Source organism: Dermacentor silvarum, chromosome 4 (assembly GCF_013339745.2).
Source record: "Dermacentor silvarum isolate Dsil-2018 chromosome 4, BIME_Dsil_1.4, whole genome shotgun sequence".
Lineage (NCBI taxonomy): Eukaryota > Metazoa > Arthropoda > Arachnida > Ixodida > Ixodidae > Dermacentor > Dermacentor silvarum.
In genome coordinates this window covers 79,860,870-79,881,154 of record NC_051157.2, presented here as the reverse complement: position 1 = coordinate 79,881,154, position 20,285 = coordinate 79,860,870, and the positions used below count along the sequence as shown (strand labels likewise).

General features: G+C 46.8%; 1 protein-coding gene across 1 annotated transcript in view; it reads left to right on the top strand.

Annotated features, from left to right (window-relative positions):
• LOC119448719 (Down syndrome cell adhesion molecule-like protein Dscam2) overlaps positions 1-20,285 on the top strand; it is a 136,037-nt gene that overhangs the window by 112,016 nt on the left and 3,736 nt on the right. Inside the window, exons 13-20 of the mRNA XM_049666471.1 lie at positions 1,145-1,312; positions 2,030-2,100; positions 2,423-2,684; positions 4,259-4,357; positions 5,843-6,028; positions 12,695-12,994; positions 14,270-14,455; positions 15,166-15,491. Coding sequence (XP_049522428.1) covers positions 1,145-1,312; positions 2,030-2,100; positions 2,423-2,684; positions 4,259-4,357; positions 5,843-6,028; positions 12,695-12,994; positions 14,270-14,455; positions 15,166-15,491 — 1,598 coding nt within the window. The remainder of the gene's footprint in view (positions 1-1,144; positions 1,313-2,029; positions 2,101-2,422; positions 2,685-4,258; positions 4,358-5,842; positions 6,029-12,694; positions 12,995-14,269; positions 14,456-15,165; positions 15,492-20,285) is intronic.

Below are 20,285 nucleotides of genomic sequence, written 5' to 3'. Positions count from 1 at the left end.
TTAAAACGGCGAGAGAAAGGCCTCGCAGGTCTATATACCTTGCACGTGCACGGTGCTGATGATGTGCATGTTCTTACTCAGCAACCGCCGCTTCGTGCGCATGTTGACGAACTTCTGCTAGCAAGACGCAAAGCACTAGGCGCCTTATTGAGGCCTTTGTGTTTGTTGCGGAGCTCTGCATTTGTGCCGACTAGCATGTACTCAGCGAATGAACGGCTGCTGCCACGTAGATTTCGACGCACACCTTCGCGACCTTTCTCCCCTCCCCCGCCCCTTTTTGTTTTGTTCCGTTAATTATATGGCAGGCAAAAAAGGCGAAAGATTGCACTAGGCCGCGCAAAGCTCAAGACACAGGGAAGCTGGCCGATTGATCATATCGAGCGGCTAGCCTCCAACGCGTTCGGCGTCGGCAAGCAACAGCGTTCTTGGCACTGCGCCAACCTTGGTTAGCCTGCCTGCGTTTGTGGCATGCCAGGAACGCTGTTGCTTGCCGACACCGAATGCGTTGGCGACATTTCGCGAGACTAGCGCTGGATGCGTCGGCGCCTACGAGCGACAGCGTTCCTAACTTGTATCGTGTAACATAACTTGTAGTATAGTATATTACTGTAGTATAACTGTAGTAGTGTAGTAGTGTAGTATAACTAGTATCGAGTAACATTTTGCGCGATTGCACATCTCTGAGGCACATTTGACACAAGAGAGGCTTCAGGAAAGGGTTCACAAATAAGTGCAAGCACCAGCGGCAAATTCGACTGGTCGTTCCAGAGCACTCTGACGGTTCTAGGAAAAATCGTATTACGAGACTAAATGAGTCTAGTACATAGTAACAATATGACTTCATGATCGTCGTTAGAGCATTCTTGTGCACGCAGTAAAGCTTAGTTCATGTCTCACACGACTTCATGAGTGTTCTCAGGGCGCTCTGAAAGACCAGTCAAGTGCGCCTTAGGTTTAACCTACAATCATGGCCTCCGAGATCGGGCTGCGCACCACTCGATCTCAGAGGCTGTGCTGTGGGAATGAAACAAACTGACCCTGCGGAGACCGAATGAGAATGTCGCCCCAGTTTAGTGCAGCGTGTGTTCATGGCTTCTGTTCGCCCGCGATGCTCAAGCAAGCTGCTTTCTTTTCTTCCTTAAAGACAAGGTGACATCGGCGCCCATGAGCATGCGCACCGGGACACCTAGCAACCGCGCCACACTCACTGGCCTCACTCCCGGGACGCCCTACATTCTTCGAATTGTGGCTGAAAACGCAGTCGGAAAATCCGGTCCCAGCGAGGAAGTGCGGGTTTCCACCGACGAAGAAGGTATCGCTACTCAACTTGAGCCTCACACTGCGCAGTTTTGTTCTATTATGACGCATCATTACGCGCTTGCTCATTTGCTGACAATAATACCTTTCCGGTTTACGACACAACTTGCCCTTTCGTTTTAGAACACAGTAGGCTTATGAATTCAAGGGTACAGCGAAAGCTCACGTGGTTGGGATTGATTATGCAACAGTTAAGTAAAAACGCGCGTGCCAAGCCGTATCATGATGCTTCGAAGCCAGATCATATTTCAGCGCTTCATTTGCTTATTGTTATAACATCTACATTTATTTACCTAATTTTACAAGTGTGTACATATACATTAGCCGCCACGTCACTTAATGACGCAACACGATAAATACAAGAATGTCGCTAGTTTTATTTCTTTCCGTGCAGTGTGTATCAAGAGTACTATTATTCTGAGCCAAATAGACCAAATAGTGACAACTATTCTAGCAAGAGGAGTATGTGAAGATGATATATGCAAAAGGGAGTGTCATACTTTGTAGCTTGTGAAAAGAAAAAGAGAAAGAAATGGAAGGGGATGGAAAAGGGAATACGGGAACAATTAGGAAATACACGTACAGGTGAAAAAGAAAGCACTGATGTCAGCACAGGTGATGACTGGCCGAAGAGCCGCCCATAGGCAACCGCGTCCTTTCTTCCCAGACTATCTTCAGGGACGGGAAGTTCACTTCATCTGTTTGCTTTCAGCCCCGTCCGGTTCACCGTACGAGATCAGAGTCACGGCAACGAGCTCGAAGACTATCCACGTGCGGTGGAAGGTGAGTAGCAAAGCAAATCTATTAAAGTGCCGCGACAGTTTTATTGCATTCTATCGTTCATTACTGGACGCAATAAGGTAACGCTAACAACAAACACCCCGAGTGAAGCAGTCAAATAAGCTATGCATTTATCTATGTTGTTCCTCGTTGTGGGACCCTGCTTACTTTCCGAGCAGTGGTCAAAACACCCCGATTTCACTAAATCGTCAAAACCATTCTCGTGACCAATAACAAGGCCTGTTCGGATCAAACCACGCATCATCAAAGCCATGAAAGGGGAATGGTGACGACTGTTTTCCTTCTTTCGTTCCAATGCTTTCAGCCGCCGCTGCAGGCGACTTACCACGGAAAGCTGAAGGGCTTTCACGTGGGCTACAGACCGATAAACACGAGGGAGACGTTCCAGTTTCAAACGGTCAAGCTCGACGACAGCGAACACGGCGCGGGCGCCGAGAAGAAAGAGCAGGAGTACGAGATTCGCGGCCTGCGGAGGCACACCCAGTACGCCGTGGTAGTGCAGGCCTTCAACAACAAGGGTGCGGGCCCGTTGTCCGAAGAGGCCACGGTTCAGACGCTCGAATTCGGTGAGTGCAACAGTAAACAAGTATACTAACGCATATGTCAACGCATAGCGTGCACCTTCGTGGGAGGAGGCACTTGGGGAAGCTCGAGGTTATCGGAATGCGCAAAGCCAACAGCGCAGGCCGCTGGAATATGTGTGTGTGGACAGGGTCGCTTTGCAGAAGACACGTTGATGTGACGAGTAGAGGCACCTCATCCGGTGATACACCTTCGCGGGACCCACAGCCAAGGGAAGTTGGTCAAACAGCGATACTTTATTTAAATTTATTACTTTTATTTGTTCTGTATGAAGATGTATTCACAGTACGGCACCTGTGAAGGTGTCGTACCACCATTTTTGCTTCTTATGTGATTATTTATATGTTAGGTCTTCACAGCGAACAGCTCTTTGTGCTGCAGTCGGCGCCTATCGTGCCAACTTTCCGTCGTGCCTCGAAATAACATCGCCCCGTGATCCTCAGTGTAAATAAGTGCAGTACTGTTTTCGTCCCTCGCCACCGCCGTACAGCACTCGCTCCTATGGTGCGCAAATTAGTCGTAAACCAGCAACGAGGTGAAAGAAGTCAGGCGAAGCTGTCTGCTGCCTGTGACGTGTAAACATGCAGCTGCAAAAGGTAGTTGCAATTGATGTCTGTCCCAGTGGCTCAGATTTGTGGTGAAGCTGATTTCATCGCCGTTGCAGATGCCTTACGGAACCTTGCTAGGAGACCCAGCCTTGATACGCTTTGAACTTAAGAAAAAAGACCCAGCACGGTATTAAACAATGCAGTAAGCGCTGTGAAAACCAGGAGAAAAGGAAGAAAATTTAGGAAGAACAAGCAGCGAACGAATAGCCAAATTTTGGTTATGTTCAGTGTGGTTATTTCACCATTTGCCAACCAGGCTTATTGCATCGGGTTTGAAATGCAGTAGTGACGGCCGCTTTAGTATAGTATGTCTCTCTCTCTGTTAGGTGTCTTTTGCATCTCGTCATCGCAAGTTCACGCGGATGGTCATTATAAATTATGCTTGTAACTAAGCACCACACTTCGTTACGTAACTATGACCTTCAAGTAAAAAAAAAAGTAGTAACAAAAAGCTTCCTGGACATTCCTCTGTCCTACTAAATTCCTTGTGCTCATAATCTCATTTTCGTTTTTGACTTAGCTACAGCACCTTTACGCTGCGCGCGTAGAAAGGTCAATGTCCCATTGTAATTTCGGCTCGCAATGGCATCGGTGTACGCTTCAAGTGGTGCATTACGTCACGAAAAAATGCGCATTCTATTTGTTCTTTTTTTTTCGAGCGAGAGTTCTGCCATCTAAGTGAAGAAGCTAAACGATACGTCTTCACATGAGTGGTTTTCGCGAGCTTCGTTTACTTCTCTATACATCATTATTCGACAACTTGTGGCAAATGTGACTCACATGTCGTTGTGGCACAGATGAGAAGAATGTTAGGAAATATAACGCATAAAGTTTATGTTGACGTACAGTGTTATCACAGTTGTTTTCACATATCCACTTTAAAACTCTCTCATTACAGTCATTACGGTGCGAGATTTGCGTCGCATGGCTTCTTGTCTGTGTGCCCGCAGATCCCCCTCCGGCGCCCCAGCTGTTCGTTACCTCGAAGTCGTCCTCTACGCTCGAACTGGAATGGAAGTTTGCCGAAGCAAGCGAAACACCTATTACAGGTTAGCACCAGCACTGACTGTGTCTTTCGAACGCATTCTATAACTTTATTCCACATTTAGTACAAGGGTGAATATACAGTATATTCTTTTAACCTACCTTATTTACCGTGAGTAAAACTTCATTTGTCGTGTTGGCTTGCTTGTAGTTCTATGCGTGTTTGTTTTTTTTCTCTTCCTTCCTTTGTTCCTATTTTCTTTTATATATACTCAAGATGTGACGGTATAAGTACTTGCGTGATAGTATAGTACACAGGCAGGACGCACTCCCATGTTCGTGCCTGTGTTATTGAATTTTATAACTTTTGTAAACTACCGCGCTGAGTTGCAAGGTAAATCGACGTCGTCAACCATACAGTCATTGCAACTCCCCTTACGCTCTCACCATGAGGATAGAAATATCTTTCCCAAGATAAGTAACAAATTAAGCCGAAGACAGTGTTCCTAATTTGACAAGCGCAAACACTTCATTAACACCAGCTCGATTACATCTGATGTGGGGCCTCGCCTGTGATCGCGCAAAAAATAAAACTCGGTCAAACTTGAAAACGCCTAAATGTTGACAACAGCTGTGAAATGCCTGGCACCGACCGCAGCAACTGCCTTGAACTTGCTCGTGGAATGGTGAACACAGCTTAATAGAGGAAAATTATGTTCAAGGACATCTTCTCTTTTATATTTCTCGCCTGCACAGCTCATTCGCTGAGTATGGCACTTCACTAGCGCAGAGCTATACTGAGAACTCTTACGTAACAGTGCGGCGTGCAATTTGTGCTGGTGCGATGAGACTGTGCCACTGCCCTTCCTTTAACGCTCAACAGAATACTCTGCAAGCTAAACTCAACCTGTTAGATAATAGAGCACTTTCGGAGTAAAAGATCCTGGTACCATGGCCTATGCATTCTTGCAGGCAAAAGTCCACAAAAACCCTTCAGCGCTTCTTGAAGGCTACTGGACTGTACGAACGCTGGTCTGTACGAACGCTGGACTGTACGAACGCTCCTCGGCGACTGACCCTGCGAATGACTGACTTTTTATTATTTTTCTTCTCACTCCTTCTTACCTATTCTTCCCCTTTCCCCCTCCCCAAGTGTAGGGTAGCCAACCGGGCACGTCCTTGGTTAACCTCCCTACCTCTCCCTCTTCTTCTCTCTCTTTCTCTTGCGAAATAATTTACACGCTCGTGTAGCTTTTCCCTCGCCCCTGCACTGCACTATGCTCATTTACGCTATTTAGATCATCGTCGTTGGCTTTGATTTGCTACCACGAAAATTCGTATGGGGAAATTACTGAAAGTAATCACGTCTTGATTATCAGTAAGGCTCGAGTCGTAACACGTCCCCCATGAGTGAGAAGGTGCGATAAGTGCGATCACACCTAAAAGGATACCAGGGACACTTAAAGGAGCCGACGTAGCTCGACTTGCGTACTTGAATTCCGTGCGCCACGATACCTTACATTTGCACGCTGCACACCCTCGTATTTCAGGATATGTGGTGCATTACAAGAGCGAGTACGGGGAGTGGCAAGAGACGCAGGTGAACTCCAAGCTGAGCAAGCACCTGCTGACAAACCTGATCTGCGGCAACCACTACCAGATCACCATCACCGCCTTCAACTCGGCGGGGAGGGGAGCACCAAGTGAAACTGTCAGCGCCGAGACCACAGGAAGAGGTGAGATACAAACGGCACAACGATTATACTGTATACTGAGCTCGGTCCATTTTCATGAAACCTTTGTTACGTTAGAGCGCTTCGTGACCCGACGGTGCGTCAGCACCAGCGATTCAGGATAGCGAAACAAGCGATAACGAAACTGTGGTCGCAGCGTTGTCCAATAAGAAATCGCACTTAGGTGGTAGAACTTATCTGTCTAATATGGGTTCTTGTCTTTACAGGAAATAGCCTTTTATGGAGACTTTTATAGATCGTTAGTCGGATCGTCTTTTCTTCCCCTGAAAACGATCGTCACCCATGTGAACTTCTCCTAATAAACCAATTAAATTTCGTGACGCACGCTGATTAAAACCTGGGCACTCCGTTGAGCATCTTGACTGCTCATCCGACTACCGATATGATTCGCGAAGCAAGTTGTAGGGCCTAGTACGTTAGGTAATACACACTGCATGCATGTAACGTACCTTGCGAATTTCAACACACGGTTACAGGACGTTTTTTTTTTTTTTTTTTTTTTTTGCGGAACATCATTATCATACGCAGGTATGGCGAGATATAAATGACAATGAAAAAGGAGAGGCAGATATTTTAAATGCGAAGCACTTCCTTGCTGCCTAGTCGCAGCCAAGTTCAAAACAAGGTCAAGCGCATGGACGCGCAAATTTCGTCTCCGAAAAATGTTGGCTGATACTAGAGATAGCACAGCTCAAAAAACCAACGGTTATAGTTCAAAGAAACACCGTACATAGTACGAATTTAAGACGGCCCGTGGTGGGAGGTGATGCACCAGAGCGTAGACGTGAGCTCTAACACTAGCATGCCGTCGTTGTCATGCTGTCGCCGCCATTCCGTCGTCGTCATTATATTACCTTTACGACATTGTGATCATTCTTTCGTTGTCATGTCATCGTCATCTTTCCGCCGCTTTCACTCTGTTGCTGTCACTGCGTTGTCATATCGTCAACTTCAAGTCATCGTGGTCATACCGTCGTGATCATTCCATCGTCGCCATGCCATTGTTGGCATAGCGTCGTCATCACAAAGTCGCCGTCATGCCATCGTATTCCTTCCGTCGTCGTCACGTGTTGTAGCGACTGCACTGTCGTCAACCCATTGTCGTCATACCTTTGTCGTCCCGCCGTCGTCGTGGTTCCACCTTCGACATGACATTGTCCACACGCCGCCGTCGTCAGACAGTCGTCATCATAGTATTGCCATCGTGCCGTCATACCTTGGTAAACATTTTAACGTCATCATCCCATCAGCATCACTCCAGCATCGTCGTCACGTCGCCATCGTCACACCATCATCATCATGCCATTGCCATCACTCCAGCGTCGTCATTCCATGATCGTCGTGTAGTCGTTGTCACATCATCGTCATCATACCAGCTTCGCCACTCTTTGCACTTATCTCAGTCGTCTATACCTTTCAGAAATGCTTCGAATGACATAAATAATTATCCAAGAATGGTTTCCGCCTTAAATGTTTCTACAGCGAAAGCTGTATATGGCTAGGCGAAACAAAAAACCGTTCGTCCCATGTTTCTCTAAACATCTCCATTGGCTGCGCCGTCAGTTACGTCGTTCTCTACGTCGCACCCAAGCACGCGCGCCATTGGCAGCGCAGTTAGTGACGTCGTTAGCCAGTGCGTTCCCGCCATTGCCACGTGGACGCTGCTCTGTCCGCAACGCCGCCTCCTCGGCTCGCCGTTGTCGCATGCGTTCGGTATCTCGAGTTATCTCGGCGTCGTGGTTAGCAGCATCCGCCCGCCATTGGCGCTTGCGTTCCACTAGAAACACAAACATGTAACCAATAATTGAGAAATGCTTCAATACAGCGTCGGGATTAACACACTGCTAAACACCGGGGCCGCACGTTTCAGCTTCGATGGTTAACCATCTGCATGGAGTGCTTGGGCGGTTTTTTTACCTATCGATAGGCTGCCACCGCACTTGGTAGTACCGCGAACAGTAATTATGTTTGCCGCCTAAAAAGGCCGCTCATCCCCAGAACGTCTGTAACATTACAGTTAAACCTGCTTATAACGAACCTCCTTGTAACGAATTTCTGGATATAACGAAGTTTTTCTATTCCCCGCCGTTACTCCATAGAAGCACATGTATTTGAGACCTCTACGTAAACGAAGGGGCAGCAGGAGACCCCGTCGAAATTACGAATTCTCCCCGCCGACAGCCTAGAGATTTCGCCCCAGATTTTGTCATTTTTGCGCGAGCAGCAACCGGAAGCACCTTCTCCGCCGCGACGGAATGCGAAGCGAGCGCACGTGTGGTGTGCGTGCGTGCGTGCGAGCGTGTGCGAGGCGGGCCTGCATCCCTCGACCCGGCGATCTTGCCGCCGCGGGCGTGACCTTTCCCCGTCCCTTCATTCAAACCTGATCCTGCCGCTTGCTGCAGCTGGCCTAGCCCGCCAAGCCGGCACTCTCTCCTTTTCCAGTTGATGTTGCCGACGCGCTGGTACACGCTGTGACACTTCACACTCGAGGACACGCGCTGTCAAATGCTGTCGGCGTGTGGAAGCGCCGCTGGAGAAGTGAGCGAAGTCACCTTCGTGCTGTTGTCTATCGCTTCAACGCAAACGGAGCGCCGAGAACACACAGCACGCACAAAGCTACGAGCCGCCGACGCACCTACACTGCTTAGACTCTGCCCCAACGCAGATCTCTTTCAAGATACGGACCCGCGACGTAGTTGTTGCCAGAATACAGTACAACGCCGCCCGCTATCCCTCCGCCCTCGCCGGTGCCTCGAGCGCAACGGAAGAAGGCGCGCTGCCTCCCTGCTTTTCTTTCTTGCGCGCGAGAGATTTAGACGCGGTCGTCGGCTCCCCTCACACGTTTTCACTCGCACATACAGCATACGGCGCGCGGTGACGGTGTTATTGCCCTTGGAATTAGAAAACCAATTTTAGGGCCACAACGCGTCATAGACACCATCTTTAGATAGGAAATACGGATCTCAAGGGCCATACTTTTGCTGGCGGAAACCGAAAATACGGCATAGTTGTCGCCCCCGGCACTTTAGGCGGCCAATGCCATCGTCAAGCCACCAAGTCAAGCGACATGAAAAGTCAAAATGGTCACTCGGGCCGGCGCGGGGTGGCAGTTCGCAACGTATGATGCGGGAACGGTCCCACAGTTGCAACGCAACAGCGGGGTTACCAATGCATTGGGTTCTATGGGAGCTGTGCTGGGACTGGCCGAAAACGACGTAACAGCCGGGAAAACACAGCACACGGGAACGTAACAGCGTGGTTCTACTGTTACACTATACGACGCTACGACCCCATCGTGACGCTCGCTCTTCGTTTCCGATGCCTTGCGCTTGTACGAAACGACACGCGTCCACGCATCCAGTCCCTGGTGTGACATTTCAAGGATGAGTGCTTCGACGAAAACGGAAAACGGGTGCGCGTTACAGTCGAGGGCGCATTAGAATCGAGTAAATACTGGTAAGCGTTTCTTTTTCGAATTTTCATGCCGAATCTGCATATAACAAAATCCTCTTTATAACGAAGTTTTTCGGGAATTTGTCAATTTAGTTACATCCAGGTTTAACTGTACTGCGCTCTTGCGATTGAATTGCTTTCTTATCACCCGTTCGAACGAGTATAGAATCCTAGCGATAGCGTAGGAGCAGATTTGTGCAAGCTAGTGATTGATTAAAGGGCACGAAGAAGGGAAAGTTAAAAGAATCGCTGACAAATACGGCCGCCTAAGCGGCCGACAGTGACCTAAAGTATACCTCCACCAGTGCCTGTGTTACCATGGTGATATTAGAGCGGTACGTACATCCCAGGTAGCACCATCTCGTGTCAAGCAGTTTTTTTCATGAGCCCCGTGACAATGACGGCGTCTTTTCTCTGGCAGCTAAAGCCTTCTGAACCATAGAGCTTTCTACTAAAATTTCTAGATAGAACTCTGGTGCTGCGATTTTTCAGCTACTACGGGAACAATATTTAGTTTACGGATTTGTCTGATCTTCATGCTTGCAGCTTCAGATGTCCTTGTGGCTTTGTTTACTATGCTTTACCTGTCTTTATTTGCCTAAATTTCAAAGCCCTATCTATGCAAACACAGAAGACAATAAGATTCTCTGCAGATGCATAATCATTCCCAAGTCTTACACTTACAACCCAATATTATGTTGAAGATTGTCATTACGCAATGTCACAAAGCCATTTGAAGCCAGAAGAATGAAGTTTACGCAAATCCGTGTACTAACCATCCTTCCTATGTTGGCTAAATCACCGAGCTTGCAGCTCGATCCCGCCAGAGTTCTCTGTAGTAATTTTTGTGGGAAACTCTATGCTTTGGTCGACGCGCCTTCGGCCGTGGCCGGTAACGTAACCCAGGGACTTAACTCGCAACACAATCGCCCCGTAGCCAAGGTGACAGGCGCGAAGACGCCAGAAATTCCTGAACCGCTGTTGCGTACAAACAGCAATGTGTTATCTAGGTCTCGGACGGTTGTAACTGCGAAGCATGCATTTTACAGCGTTTGTATCGTGGTTAGTACGGGCTCGTTTACGCAAGCGTGTCAGCACTAATAATTCTGGAGGGAAAAAAAAAGAACCTGTTTTACTGGTACGAAATCCTCTAGATTAGAACCTATTTTCTTAAAAACGTGGTGTTCAAACCTCATAAGATGAAGTTAAGACTTGGCGTAAGATTTGATTAATGTTTAAAAGGACTGTGTGTTTAAAAACTTGCTGCATCGTGTTGCAAGTGCCGCCAGTGCAGTTCTGGAATTCAGACGACTGCATAAATAGGTAACGTGCCGATCCCGTTGCATGGGATACCACGTTTGCTACCGGTATAAAACGAATTATGTGGGGAATTTTATGTAGATATTGATTTAGGGTGCATTGTAATCATATCTCTGCCAAATACTGGGTCCGAACAATTAATGAAAACGCGTTCGTTTGTTTCATGTTTCTTATGCAATATAGTTTGTGGCCCAGTTATTTCTCCTCAACTTAGCAGCGTATTCTTGTGAAATGAAAAGAACGAAAAAAAAAAGTCTGCATGTTAGATTAAACAGTTCCCCCTTCTTTTAGACTAGCAGGTATTGTATTATACACTGTAGAAGCGTGAATATCCTGTAAAGATGCTTCCGATGAGGTGCCTAGATTAGGTTCATTTTGTAGCGGTAGCTACATTGCGCCAGTTTTTCGCCTCTTCGTCATCGCCGCAATTTGAGCCATGGCCGCGGCGCACTGTGACGTCACGCCACGGCCCTCGATTCTCCGGCAACTCGCCTGGATGCGATCGCCGCGCTCCACCGCAGCCCAGTACCACTACGCAGTGGGGAAGTAGTTTGGACCTGGTTCTTGAGCGGAACTTTGATGAGTCTAACTACGCCATTGACGATGTCGCCACAAAAGCCCATTACTTTACGGATCATAGAAGCGTATTCATTGGTGTGAAAAATAGTTTTACCCGTTGGTTGACCACAACGTCTCGCCTTTCTTAGTCTAGTGGGAAACTGCTAAGTTTAATAACCTGTCTAACTACAAGCGAAGCCTAAGCGCAGCCAGGGGTCTGTAGCTATCGCTACTCCACTAGGTTTAACCACAGCTAAACCACAGCCAATTTTTTTTTCATTCCTTAATAGGTATTATTATTATTTGATTTGAAAACATATACAGAGCAACAGGCGGTCATACATCGCTGTACGGGGAGTAGATATGTTATTTATGCCATCATTTTTTCACAGATTTTGCTGACTATCAGAAAATGTTTTAAATTTTGATCGTCACACTTTCCACTATGCAACTAAATAAAAAAGTAAAAATAAAAGTTAAGTAAACTGCACCTAATGGTACATTACAAAGAGAACAAACTTGATATAGTATACACTGATCAGACGTCTATTAAAAGTATTGCTACACGCGTGTGGTATTTGGTTGTTTGAACGAGGCGCACGGGCGCCTAGACGAAGAAGACGAACTGCTCTGGGCTCTCGAGCTATCGGCTGATCTGGCCAGCGCTGCAGCTATCATTTGTAAATATACTTGTAAATAGTCTCCTGTACTTAATCCTTCGTTCGCGTAACATTTTGGTGGAGCGTGCCGTTCCCCGTCCTCGCCACGGAGCTCCGCAGCGGCCGCACCGTCCAGCTTTCGCGTAGCTTGGAAACTAATACATCATATTCGTCCGCTTTCAATGTTCTGATAGATGCAGTTCGCAGAATCGTGCTATCTGCCTTAGCTGCAAGTTTTACGATTCAGGAGTTATGTATATATATATATTTTTCGGCACCTTTCGTAATAAAAATGGCGCATAAAATTAAAATTCCGGTTTCTGCAATCAATAGAAATTGCCTTTCTCGCGCAAATGAGACACATCTTGTTTAAAACGGATCAGTGGTTTATAGACCACGTTTGCGTTCCGCGTGTACTCGAACAAGAAAATCGAAGTTGGCCCCGGGTTAGAGCTTCTTTTGTTATTAAAGGCTCAAAGCATTGCTCATGCTCCCGAGCGGGATTGACCACAGAAGGAGATGGACACTACACGCAGCAATAAAGAATAAAAGAAACACACAATCAAAAAGCAAGCACTGCGTGACATAATGCCAGCATAACTGAGGCTTCCTCTTCGTAATCAGAGCTTTCCTCCTCCTTCTTCCTCGTACACCCCAGGCCCGGTCCCACCTCAGGACAAGAACCAGAATGTCGTTGCGGCCAACTCGACGTGCATTTCTGTGAACCTGGACGGCTGGAGCGACGGCGGCTGCCCCATCACCTTCTTCGTGCTCCAGTACAAGCCGTACATGCAGCAGGACTGGATCCTGCTCTCCAACAACATCCAGATGGCGCAGTCGCCCGTCACGCTGCCCGACCTAGCGCCCGGCACGTGGTACGACATCATGGTGTCCGCGTACAACGACGCCGGTGCCACTGAAGTCGAGTACCGCATCGCCACGCTCACTCTCAGCGGAGGTGAGTCAGGGGAACCCGCGATTCGTATGCATGTCCCCAGTGAATGTCTTACGAACACTACATGAATGTATTTGAATGAAACACAAAGTAGCACGAATGCCAACAAGATGGTGGTTCGTGCAGAAAGATGAGGCTTCGAGCGATCAACACCGGTCGAACAAGGAATGTCTCAGAATCACACATGAGGTTCAATCCCATCTCAAGAGAAAGTCTACTGAATGCAATAAAAAATTACTCCATCTCCCGCTAAAGGCAACCATGTGTGGATGCGAAGCAGCGGGGAGATGGTTAGCGTGAGCGGGAGATGGTTTCGCGACAGCGGCCCGAGTGCTCATCGCGGCGCTGCACAGGAGAGAGAATGAGGCGCGCGCGCTCCGTCATTTTCATACCGCGGAACTACCGTGGCGACCCCAGCGGAGTATACAGCTGTCGCACCACTTGTCGTGCGTGCCGCTCCGGATTGCTAGAGGAGAGAAACGGGAAGAGCGTAGGAGAGGAGAGAGAGGGGAGGGGATGGGCTGTGGTGTTGTGGGACGCGGGCGCCGCTCCATAGCGTAGACGATTCCTAGAGGACAGAAAGGGGGGAGCATAGGAGAGGAAAGAGAGGGGAAGGGGACGCGCATGCGCCGTGGGGGTGTGGGACGCCGCGGGAGGGACGGACAAAGCCCGCACCATAAGCTGCTTCGCACCTAAAATTCTATAGAAATGGAACATAGTTTATATAGTGACTTCTGTACGGTTCGTCAAGGGGGTCTTTATCAGAGCCCTAATTAAAGCTCCCCGACGATCGGAGACATGTCCCTCTTGTTAAAACGTTGGCTCCAGCCCAATATATCCCTTGTTCAAGAACTAGGGACCACGGTACTGTGCATGTGCAGACTTCACCCTCTCTAGGTGTGTGCATTTTTCTTTATCTTTCTGTCTCCCCTTACCCCTTCCCCAGTGTAGGGTAGCAAACTGGATATGTACCTTCCGGTTAACCTCCCTGCCTTTCGCATCTCATTTATCTCTCTCTCTCTCTCTCTCTCTTCTACGTCCGTGCCTGTGCATGCGCAGTACCGTGGCTCCTAGTTCGTGCGTACGCAAGCTGCTTGCGTCCCCTAATCTAAAGCTCTCCAATACTCCGCGGATGCTTTTCGGTGCCTCACATGTTTGAGTTTGACACCCTCTGACGTTGTGCGTGTTGCGAAACGGCAGCGCTAAACGCGCTGCTGATGGAACATTTCAGGAGGAGCAAACCTCACTCGCTTACATCCTCGTGACGATTCGTTCCAGCGACGGTGGCACCCCTGGCGGCTCAGTCCCAGGAGAGCGGTGGGTCCCTGTTTCGCGACCCAGCCGTGCTGGTGCCCGTGGCGTGCGCAGTGGTCGTGGTGCTCGTCATCTGCCTGGTCGTGGGCGTCGTGCTAGTGCTGCGCAGGCGCGAGAACGTCTACGACACGTGCCACACGCAGCACATATGTGAGTAGTCGAGAGTAATGCCAAAAGAAAACATGAACAGGTCTATAGCCCACTGTAAAGGTAACACCCAACTGGTAGTGAAGCCAATATATTCGTAATACATAAACTATGATTCTTTTCTTTGTCTGATTTTTGCTTCTTTTAAGCACTAGACAGCGGGATAAAGACTGGAGACAAGAATACAAGTACTGTACTTCTAATCTGTCTCATTCTGCTAATGGAAAGAACTTGAGTAGCTTCCTCTGTTTATTGTAGAAGCGCATCGTATTCGCGGGTTAATTAACACAGTCGGTGGTAGCGCAGGTGCTTATGTTCACGTCGCCAAATTCTCGTCTTTTTCTAGCGCTAAACAACTCCGCAACCCATTTTGCCTCTGCATTTTCAAAGATGTAAGTAAAGGCATATTCAAGAAACTCGAATAAACAAACATCAACAGGCTCAAACTATCACGTTACTCGCTGTGCAATGTTTACGTTGTATCGGCCCTGCGCACTACAATCGTCGCTCTCATGGGCCAGTTCGTTGTGGTGCTCCCTAAGCTCCTCCTCCTCCTCACTTGTTGTGCCTTCTCTCTCCTGCCACATGTTCGCGCTCGTTCTTCCGGCATTACGGTTTAGGTTTCGTCCACTGAGACCCGTAAAGCGATGCAGTTACCGCGCAGTTTTCCTTCTTCCCATAATCACTTCCTCCTCCTACCTTCGCGCTCGCAGATTCGAGCGAGTCGGTGCGCAAGACGGACAGCATGTCCATGTCGGCCTACACCAAGGACAAGCAGCACTTCTGCGACTCGTCCGGCGACGAAGGCGCCGCGCAGCGCGAGCCGCTCTACTACCCGTCACCATACGCCACCACGCAAGTCTCGGCGGCCGCGTCGTCGGCGCTGGTCGCCGGAGAGATGTCGTCGTGCGCGTCACCCGGACGTCGACTGGCGTCAGCAGGCGGCGGCGACTTCGGCAGCGGCGGCGGCACGCTGCAGCGGACGCGCTACGGCGGCAACAGGACGCACCTGTACGACGTGCCGCTCAGGCCCAAACAGGTACCCGAACTGCTCTGCACCAGGACGTAACCGAAGGACATAGCCGCGAGTGTGCTGCTTACGTGTCTGCACACAGACCCCGACTCGAGAGCTCGCATTCTTCTTTATTTTTTCTAATTCTTGTTGAGATGCGGCGTTGTTACACGATTGTGTGTGTGTGAGAGTGTTTGTGTGCTATTTTGTACGAGAAGCTTTGTAAAAGAAAAAAAATTGTGTGCAGTTGTTGGCAAATGGGGTGAACTTGTCGCCATAGGAGACGTACATAATGCTTATACGTTAACACACCGGCGAATAAAAAGCGCAGTTATAATGCTAATTATGTTTACGTGCGACGTGTCTTGACCAAAGTTGTCATCAGGATGCGCAGTGACATGCCAACGGCGTGTTGGTCTTAACCTGTTTTGTTGAAAAACACCGACCTTACTAATAATGATGGACAGAACTCAAGCAAGGATGCTTGTCAGTCGGACTCCAAAGATATGGCGGTACAATGCAACCATCTTCGTTTAATCTTTTTTTCTTCTGTATAACTGAGCGGCACCTCTAGTAACGTTCCTGCGAACGGCTTCCCGGCCAGTTAATCGAATTCATTGTTGACATGGCAAAATGGTCTTGAAGATTTCAAGCAGTTCGATCAGGTGGTCAATCTCGTACTTGCCTTTTCGTGCATTTTCGTGCACTCCAGCGGAATACGAGCAGAGTTAACGTGTTTTATCGTGCAGCAGAAAAGCTCTCGTAAATGGAGTTAAATACGGCTTCATCAGTTCGTCCTACAGCGCTCCATTTATTCTTAGGGTATTGCCAGTAGCCAGATGGTTGGCGATAATTGATATTTTGGCTACCACAGGAATAGCGCTCGAAAAAAAAAAGATCTCAACTTTCGAAATATATTCTATTGTGTAGCTTCAGCTACACAGCAAGAAGCAAGGCAATTAATTCAGATTCAGATTGTTACAACCACTTGGTAAGATGACGCAAGAGAGCACAAGAAAGTGCTCGAACAGCACATTTTCCTAAAGGCAACGGCTAGTGGGAAAAGTGGCTTTGTAACTATAGTAAGGAAGATGTGCCATTTCGCCGTGATGTTGTTTATTTCTGTTACAAGAGTCTGTAGGCCTAGGAGAATGGAAAGAGGGACTAAAGCAGGGTGGTAAGCCTGAGGCATGTACAAATTTAAGGAGGCTCCAAGCGCAGATGTTGGAGCCTGTCCATGTCCGTAAGAATTCTGTGCCAGCTTCCCGTATCTCCATCTGAAAAATAAATTTATACTCGCCCCAGCAGTTTAGACACAATCCAAACGTGGATTCACTTACGCGTTTCTGTGTTAAAAGAAGTCAAGAAGCCTGATGAGATTATGAGCATAAATTGATGTCTGGAACGATAAAATTGAAAGTAGTTTTATCGAATTAGTATTACGCAGAAGTGAAAAAGAAGTGCTGCGCATCGGACAAACTCAATTCTGTGTAAATGTCGACAAGAGCAAAGGCGTAACCACATTGTTCAACGGGGAACAAAAGCGTCATGAGCTGTGTGCACCAAATAACTATACTGCGGGGTGCCATAGTGCGAAACAAAATGCTGCACAGCTGATACAAAAAGCTGTTACAGGCATTTACATCACAATCCTTATTCATTACCTTTCGGACGAAACAGTCACATAGCACAAAATGTTTGCAATGAAGACTTCCCACGAGTTCTAGACGTCAAAATCAACAATACGCGTTAGCTATATTTTGAACAGCAACCATTGTGTTTCTGTGTTTGATTTTGCTTTGATCAGTAAGTGTCAAAGTAAGAAAACCACATATTGACGACAAGCTCAGCCCACTTTGTATGCATAACAACATGGCGTACTTTTGAATGCTCCTTAAAGAAGTGCAACTAAGGGCAAGTATGGAGCATCAATGCGGCCAACCCGCCACCCTTAAGAACTTTTGAAAGCTCATTTAAGGGTGTTTCTGGACGGAAATGAATCGTAATGTATGAAATTTGTTTCATTAGCTATAGATTTATTCGGTAACTGTAAGAACGGGGTGAGCGCTAACAAAGTTCATTATATACGCCCGCCCCGTTCAGTAAAATTAAATTTTAATTAACTAATGTGTTCTAGCAGATGTATATATGAAAGTGGCACCGTGTTAAATGGTGTGCACGAACTTAAGCACGAGGTGACGCGCGGCCCCTGGCAAGATTTGCACAGTATTGGTGTGCTTATTTATGCGCTTGAACATTCAAATACTGCGGGATGTGTTTTCACGTTGCCATTTTTAAAATCACTGTGCTTTGCTTCGGGTTCTAAGCCGTGTAACGAATGTTGGATACCCCGAAGTTAAGGGTTTATAAAAGATTATATAAGCGACTGACTGAGATACCACTCTCTAATGCACAGATATTCCTGCAGCTTATATAAACGCAGCTGTACGTGTTATTAGGACGAGTAACTTTTTCAACAGGAAAGGCCGTCTGGTAGTAGGGTTAGTACTCACATTAATATAAGAATTTTTTTTGTGATGTTGTGTTGCAATGCAAAAAAAAATTCATACAGTGTGAATCATGTAAGTAACAAACATAATTTTAGTCAAAGGACGATGGGGTAAAGAGGTACCGATGTAACCAAAAAGCGTCCACGTCTTCATACTATCCTTATCGATGTTTTCTATCAGAATAACATATTATGAACCCGAATATTACAGTCGCAGGAACACGATGTACCCTAAAGACGTAAGTCGTGTCACTTGTAGCAGCGAAGTGGTGACTCATGCCGACTTAAACCCTATGTCACTCAAAGTTAGAAGATAACATTGATTATAAACAGAATCACGATAACAACAAGGCGAGATAAAGGGTAACCAAGGCCACGTCTTCCTTTCGTTCACATGTTAACTATGACAATATTTTCGTGATATAAATGCGGTTCTTGTTGAAGCACATGCTCAATGAAATTATCGCTGTCAACTGCATTTCTCTCACTAACGTACAGTTATACGCCAATGTTGTGCCTTTTATGCGAGAGATGAACAGTTTTTGTGCGTATGCCTGCCATTACTATCAATGTGTTCGTTTGTCCAAAATGCGATATCTTCGCATCTGACACTTGGTTGAATCTGCCGTTATGTCTAAATTCATAGAAAGGCTGAAAATCTTCCAACAAGTGTTCGTGCTATTTCGCTTTACGGTGAAAGCAATTGCTGGTGTGACTACGTTGAGAATGATCGAGCTATACCTTCAATTTTGAATTTGTTCAGCGTCAGCCCACCTGATATGACGAAAAGTCAATTTGGTTGTCTGCTAGGATTACTGAATAAACACGCAGAAAATGCGCAGCTAGGGTTACCATCGATTGTTTCTGACTTCCTACATATACTTACAGACTTACAGAGACTTGGGATTCCTACAGAATCGTCGTCATATCAGCAAATGCATTCGCTTACATTTGTGACGTTTAATGCTTGTCACAAGCATACGGTTTCATTATATATGCACATTCTTTTATCTCAAAACTAACTCAAAGTAACTTTTCAAGGTTGCTTAAAACGCACTTGCTTCATGTGCCGTTATCAAAATGTTTGTGTGCATCTGACGCTCAATGTGTGAATAATGTGACAAATAGTTAAAGTTCTTTCAATTAAAATTATTTGCTATGTAGACATTATTGATGTTCTTGAAGAATTTCTATTGCATTACATGTGGAATTTTATTGAGCATCTTCCCTTTTTTTGGTGATCGCAATGTAACCAGTAAACTTGAGGTTGACTTGTCCTATCGATGTTCTAAGGACATCGCACGCCGAGCGGGTATCAAAGCAACTTTGGCCACGCATCCTCGCAGATGATGTGGTCCTTTTTTAGAAATAAATGAAATGGTGCTAAAATAACATTGTGTCTCTAATTTTCCGTCATTCACAAGTTTCGGTCATTGTACGTACCAGTCAAGCCGGACATGGTTCATTGACTGCGGTACAAGACCATGCCTTGTCAAAATGTCTACGACAGGCTGGTGTAAAGCAAGCTCTTGATATTTCCGACACCTTCTAAAGTAGCTGAAAGTACTACATTGACGTAGCTATCAAGGACACCAGTCTTCAGATGGACAACAGCAGCAAACAAAGAAAAACAAGATCTGAATGGCTTGGTAATATATACTAAGTGATCGTGAATGCAGATTGTACAGATATTTGGTCTGTTTACATATCATCCGACTCGTTCCGACGCAATAGTAATTAGGTAGCCCTATGCACACGACACTAATAAACAGCTCTGGCGCTCTAGGCACTTCGCGAATGTAAAGCTTTAGCTTTTGTCATTGCTTGGTTGGCAGCACCGAGAAGACGCCATTAACAGCTAGGTTTAAAATAATGCGAGTAAAATATACGTGAAATACCGGAAATTAGCGTCTTTCATAACTCGACAAGATAATGCGTAGGAGATGGTGTGAAGATGTTTATGGAACTGGTCAGCTTGTCTAAAAAGCGTGTAATTTTCAGAACGACATCATTTGTCTATTACGAACATGTGAGGTTTCGAGAAAAGCGGCTGGAAAGAAAAGGGCTCAACGTTTTAACGACCTGTAATATTTCGGTTTGTCTCTTGGGCTAAAGGGACCCTGCAACGCCATTTGCGGGTCACCATATTTGCTCTACATTCTGTAAAGGACAGAAAATGTAAAGTTTACTCCCAAAAATCCAAGTCATCGGCCAGACAAAAATAAAAATACAAGCAAAATGACAGTTACCCTCAACTGGAATGTTTGCGGCTTTAAGGCGCTCATTTCACTTTCCCATGATGTCATATGTTA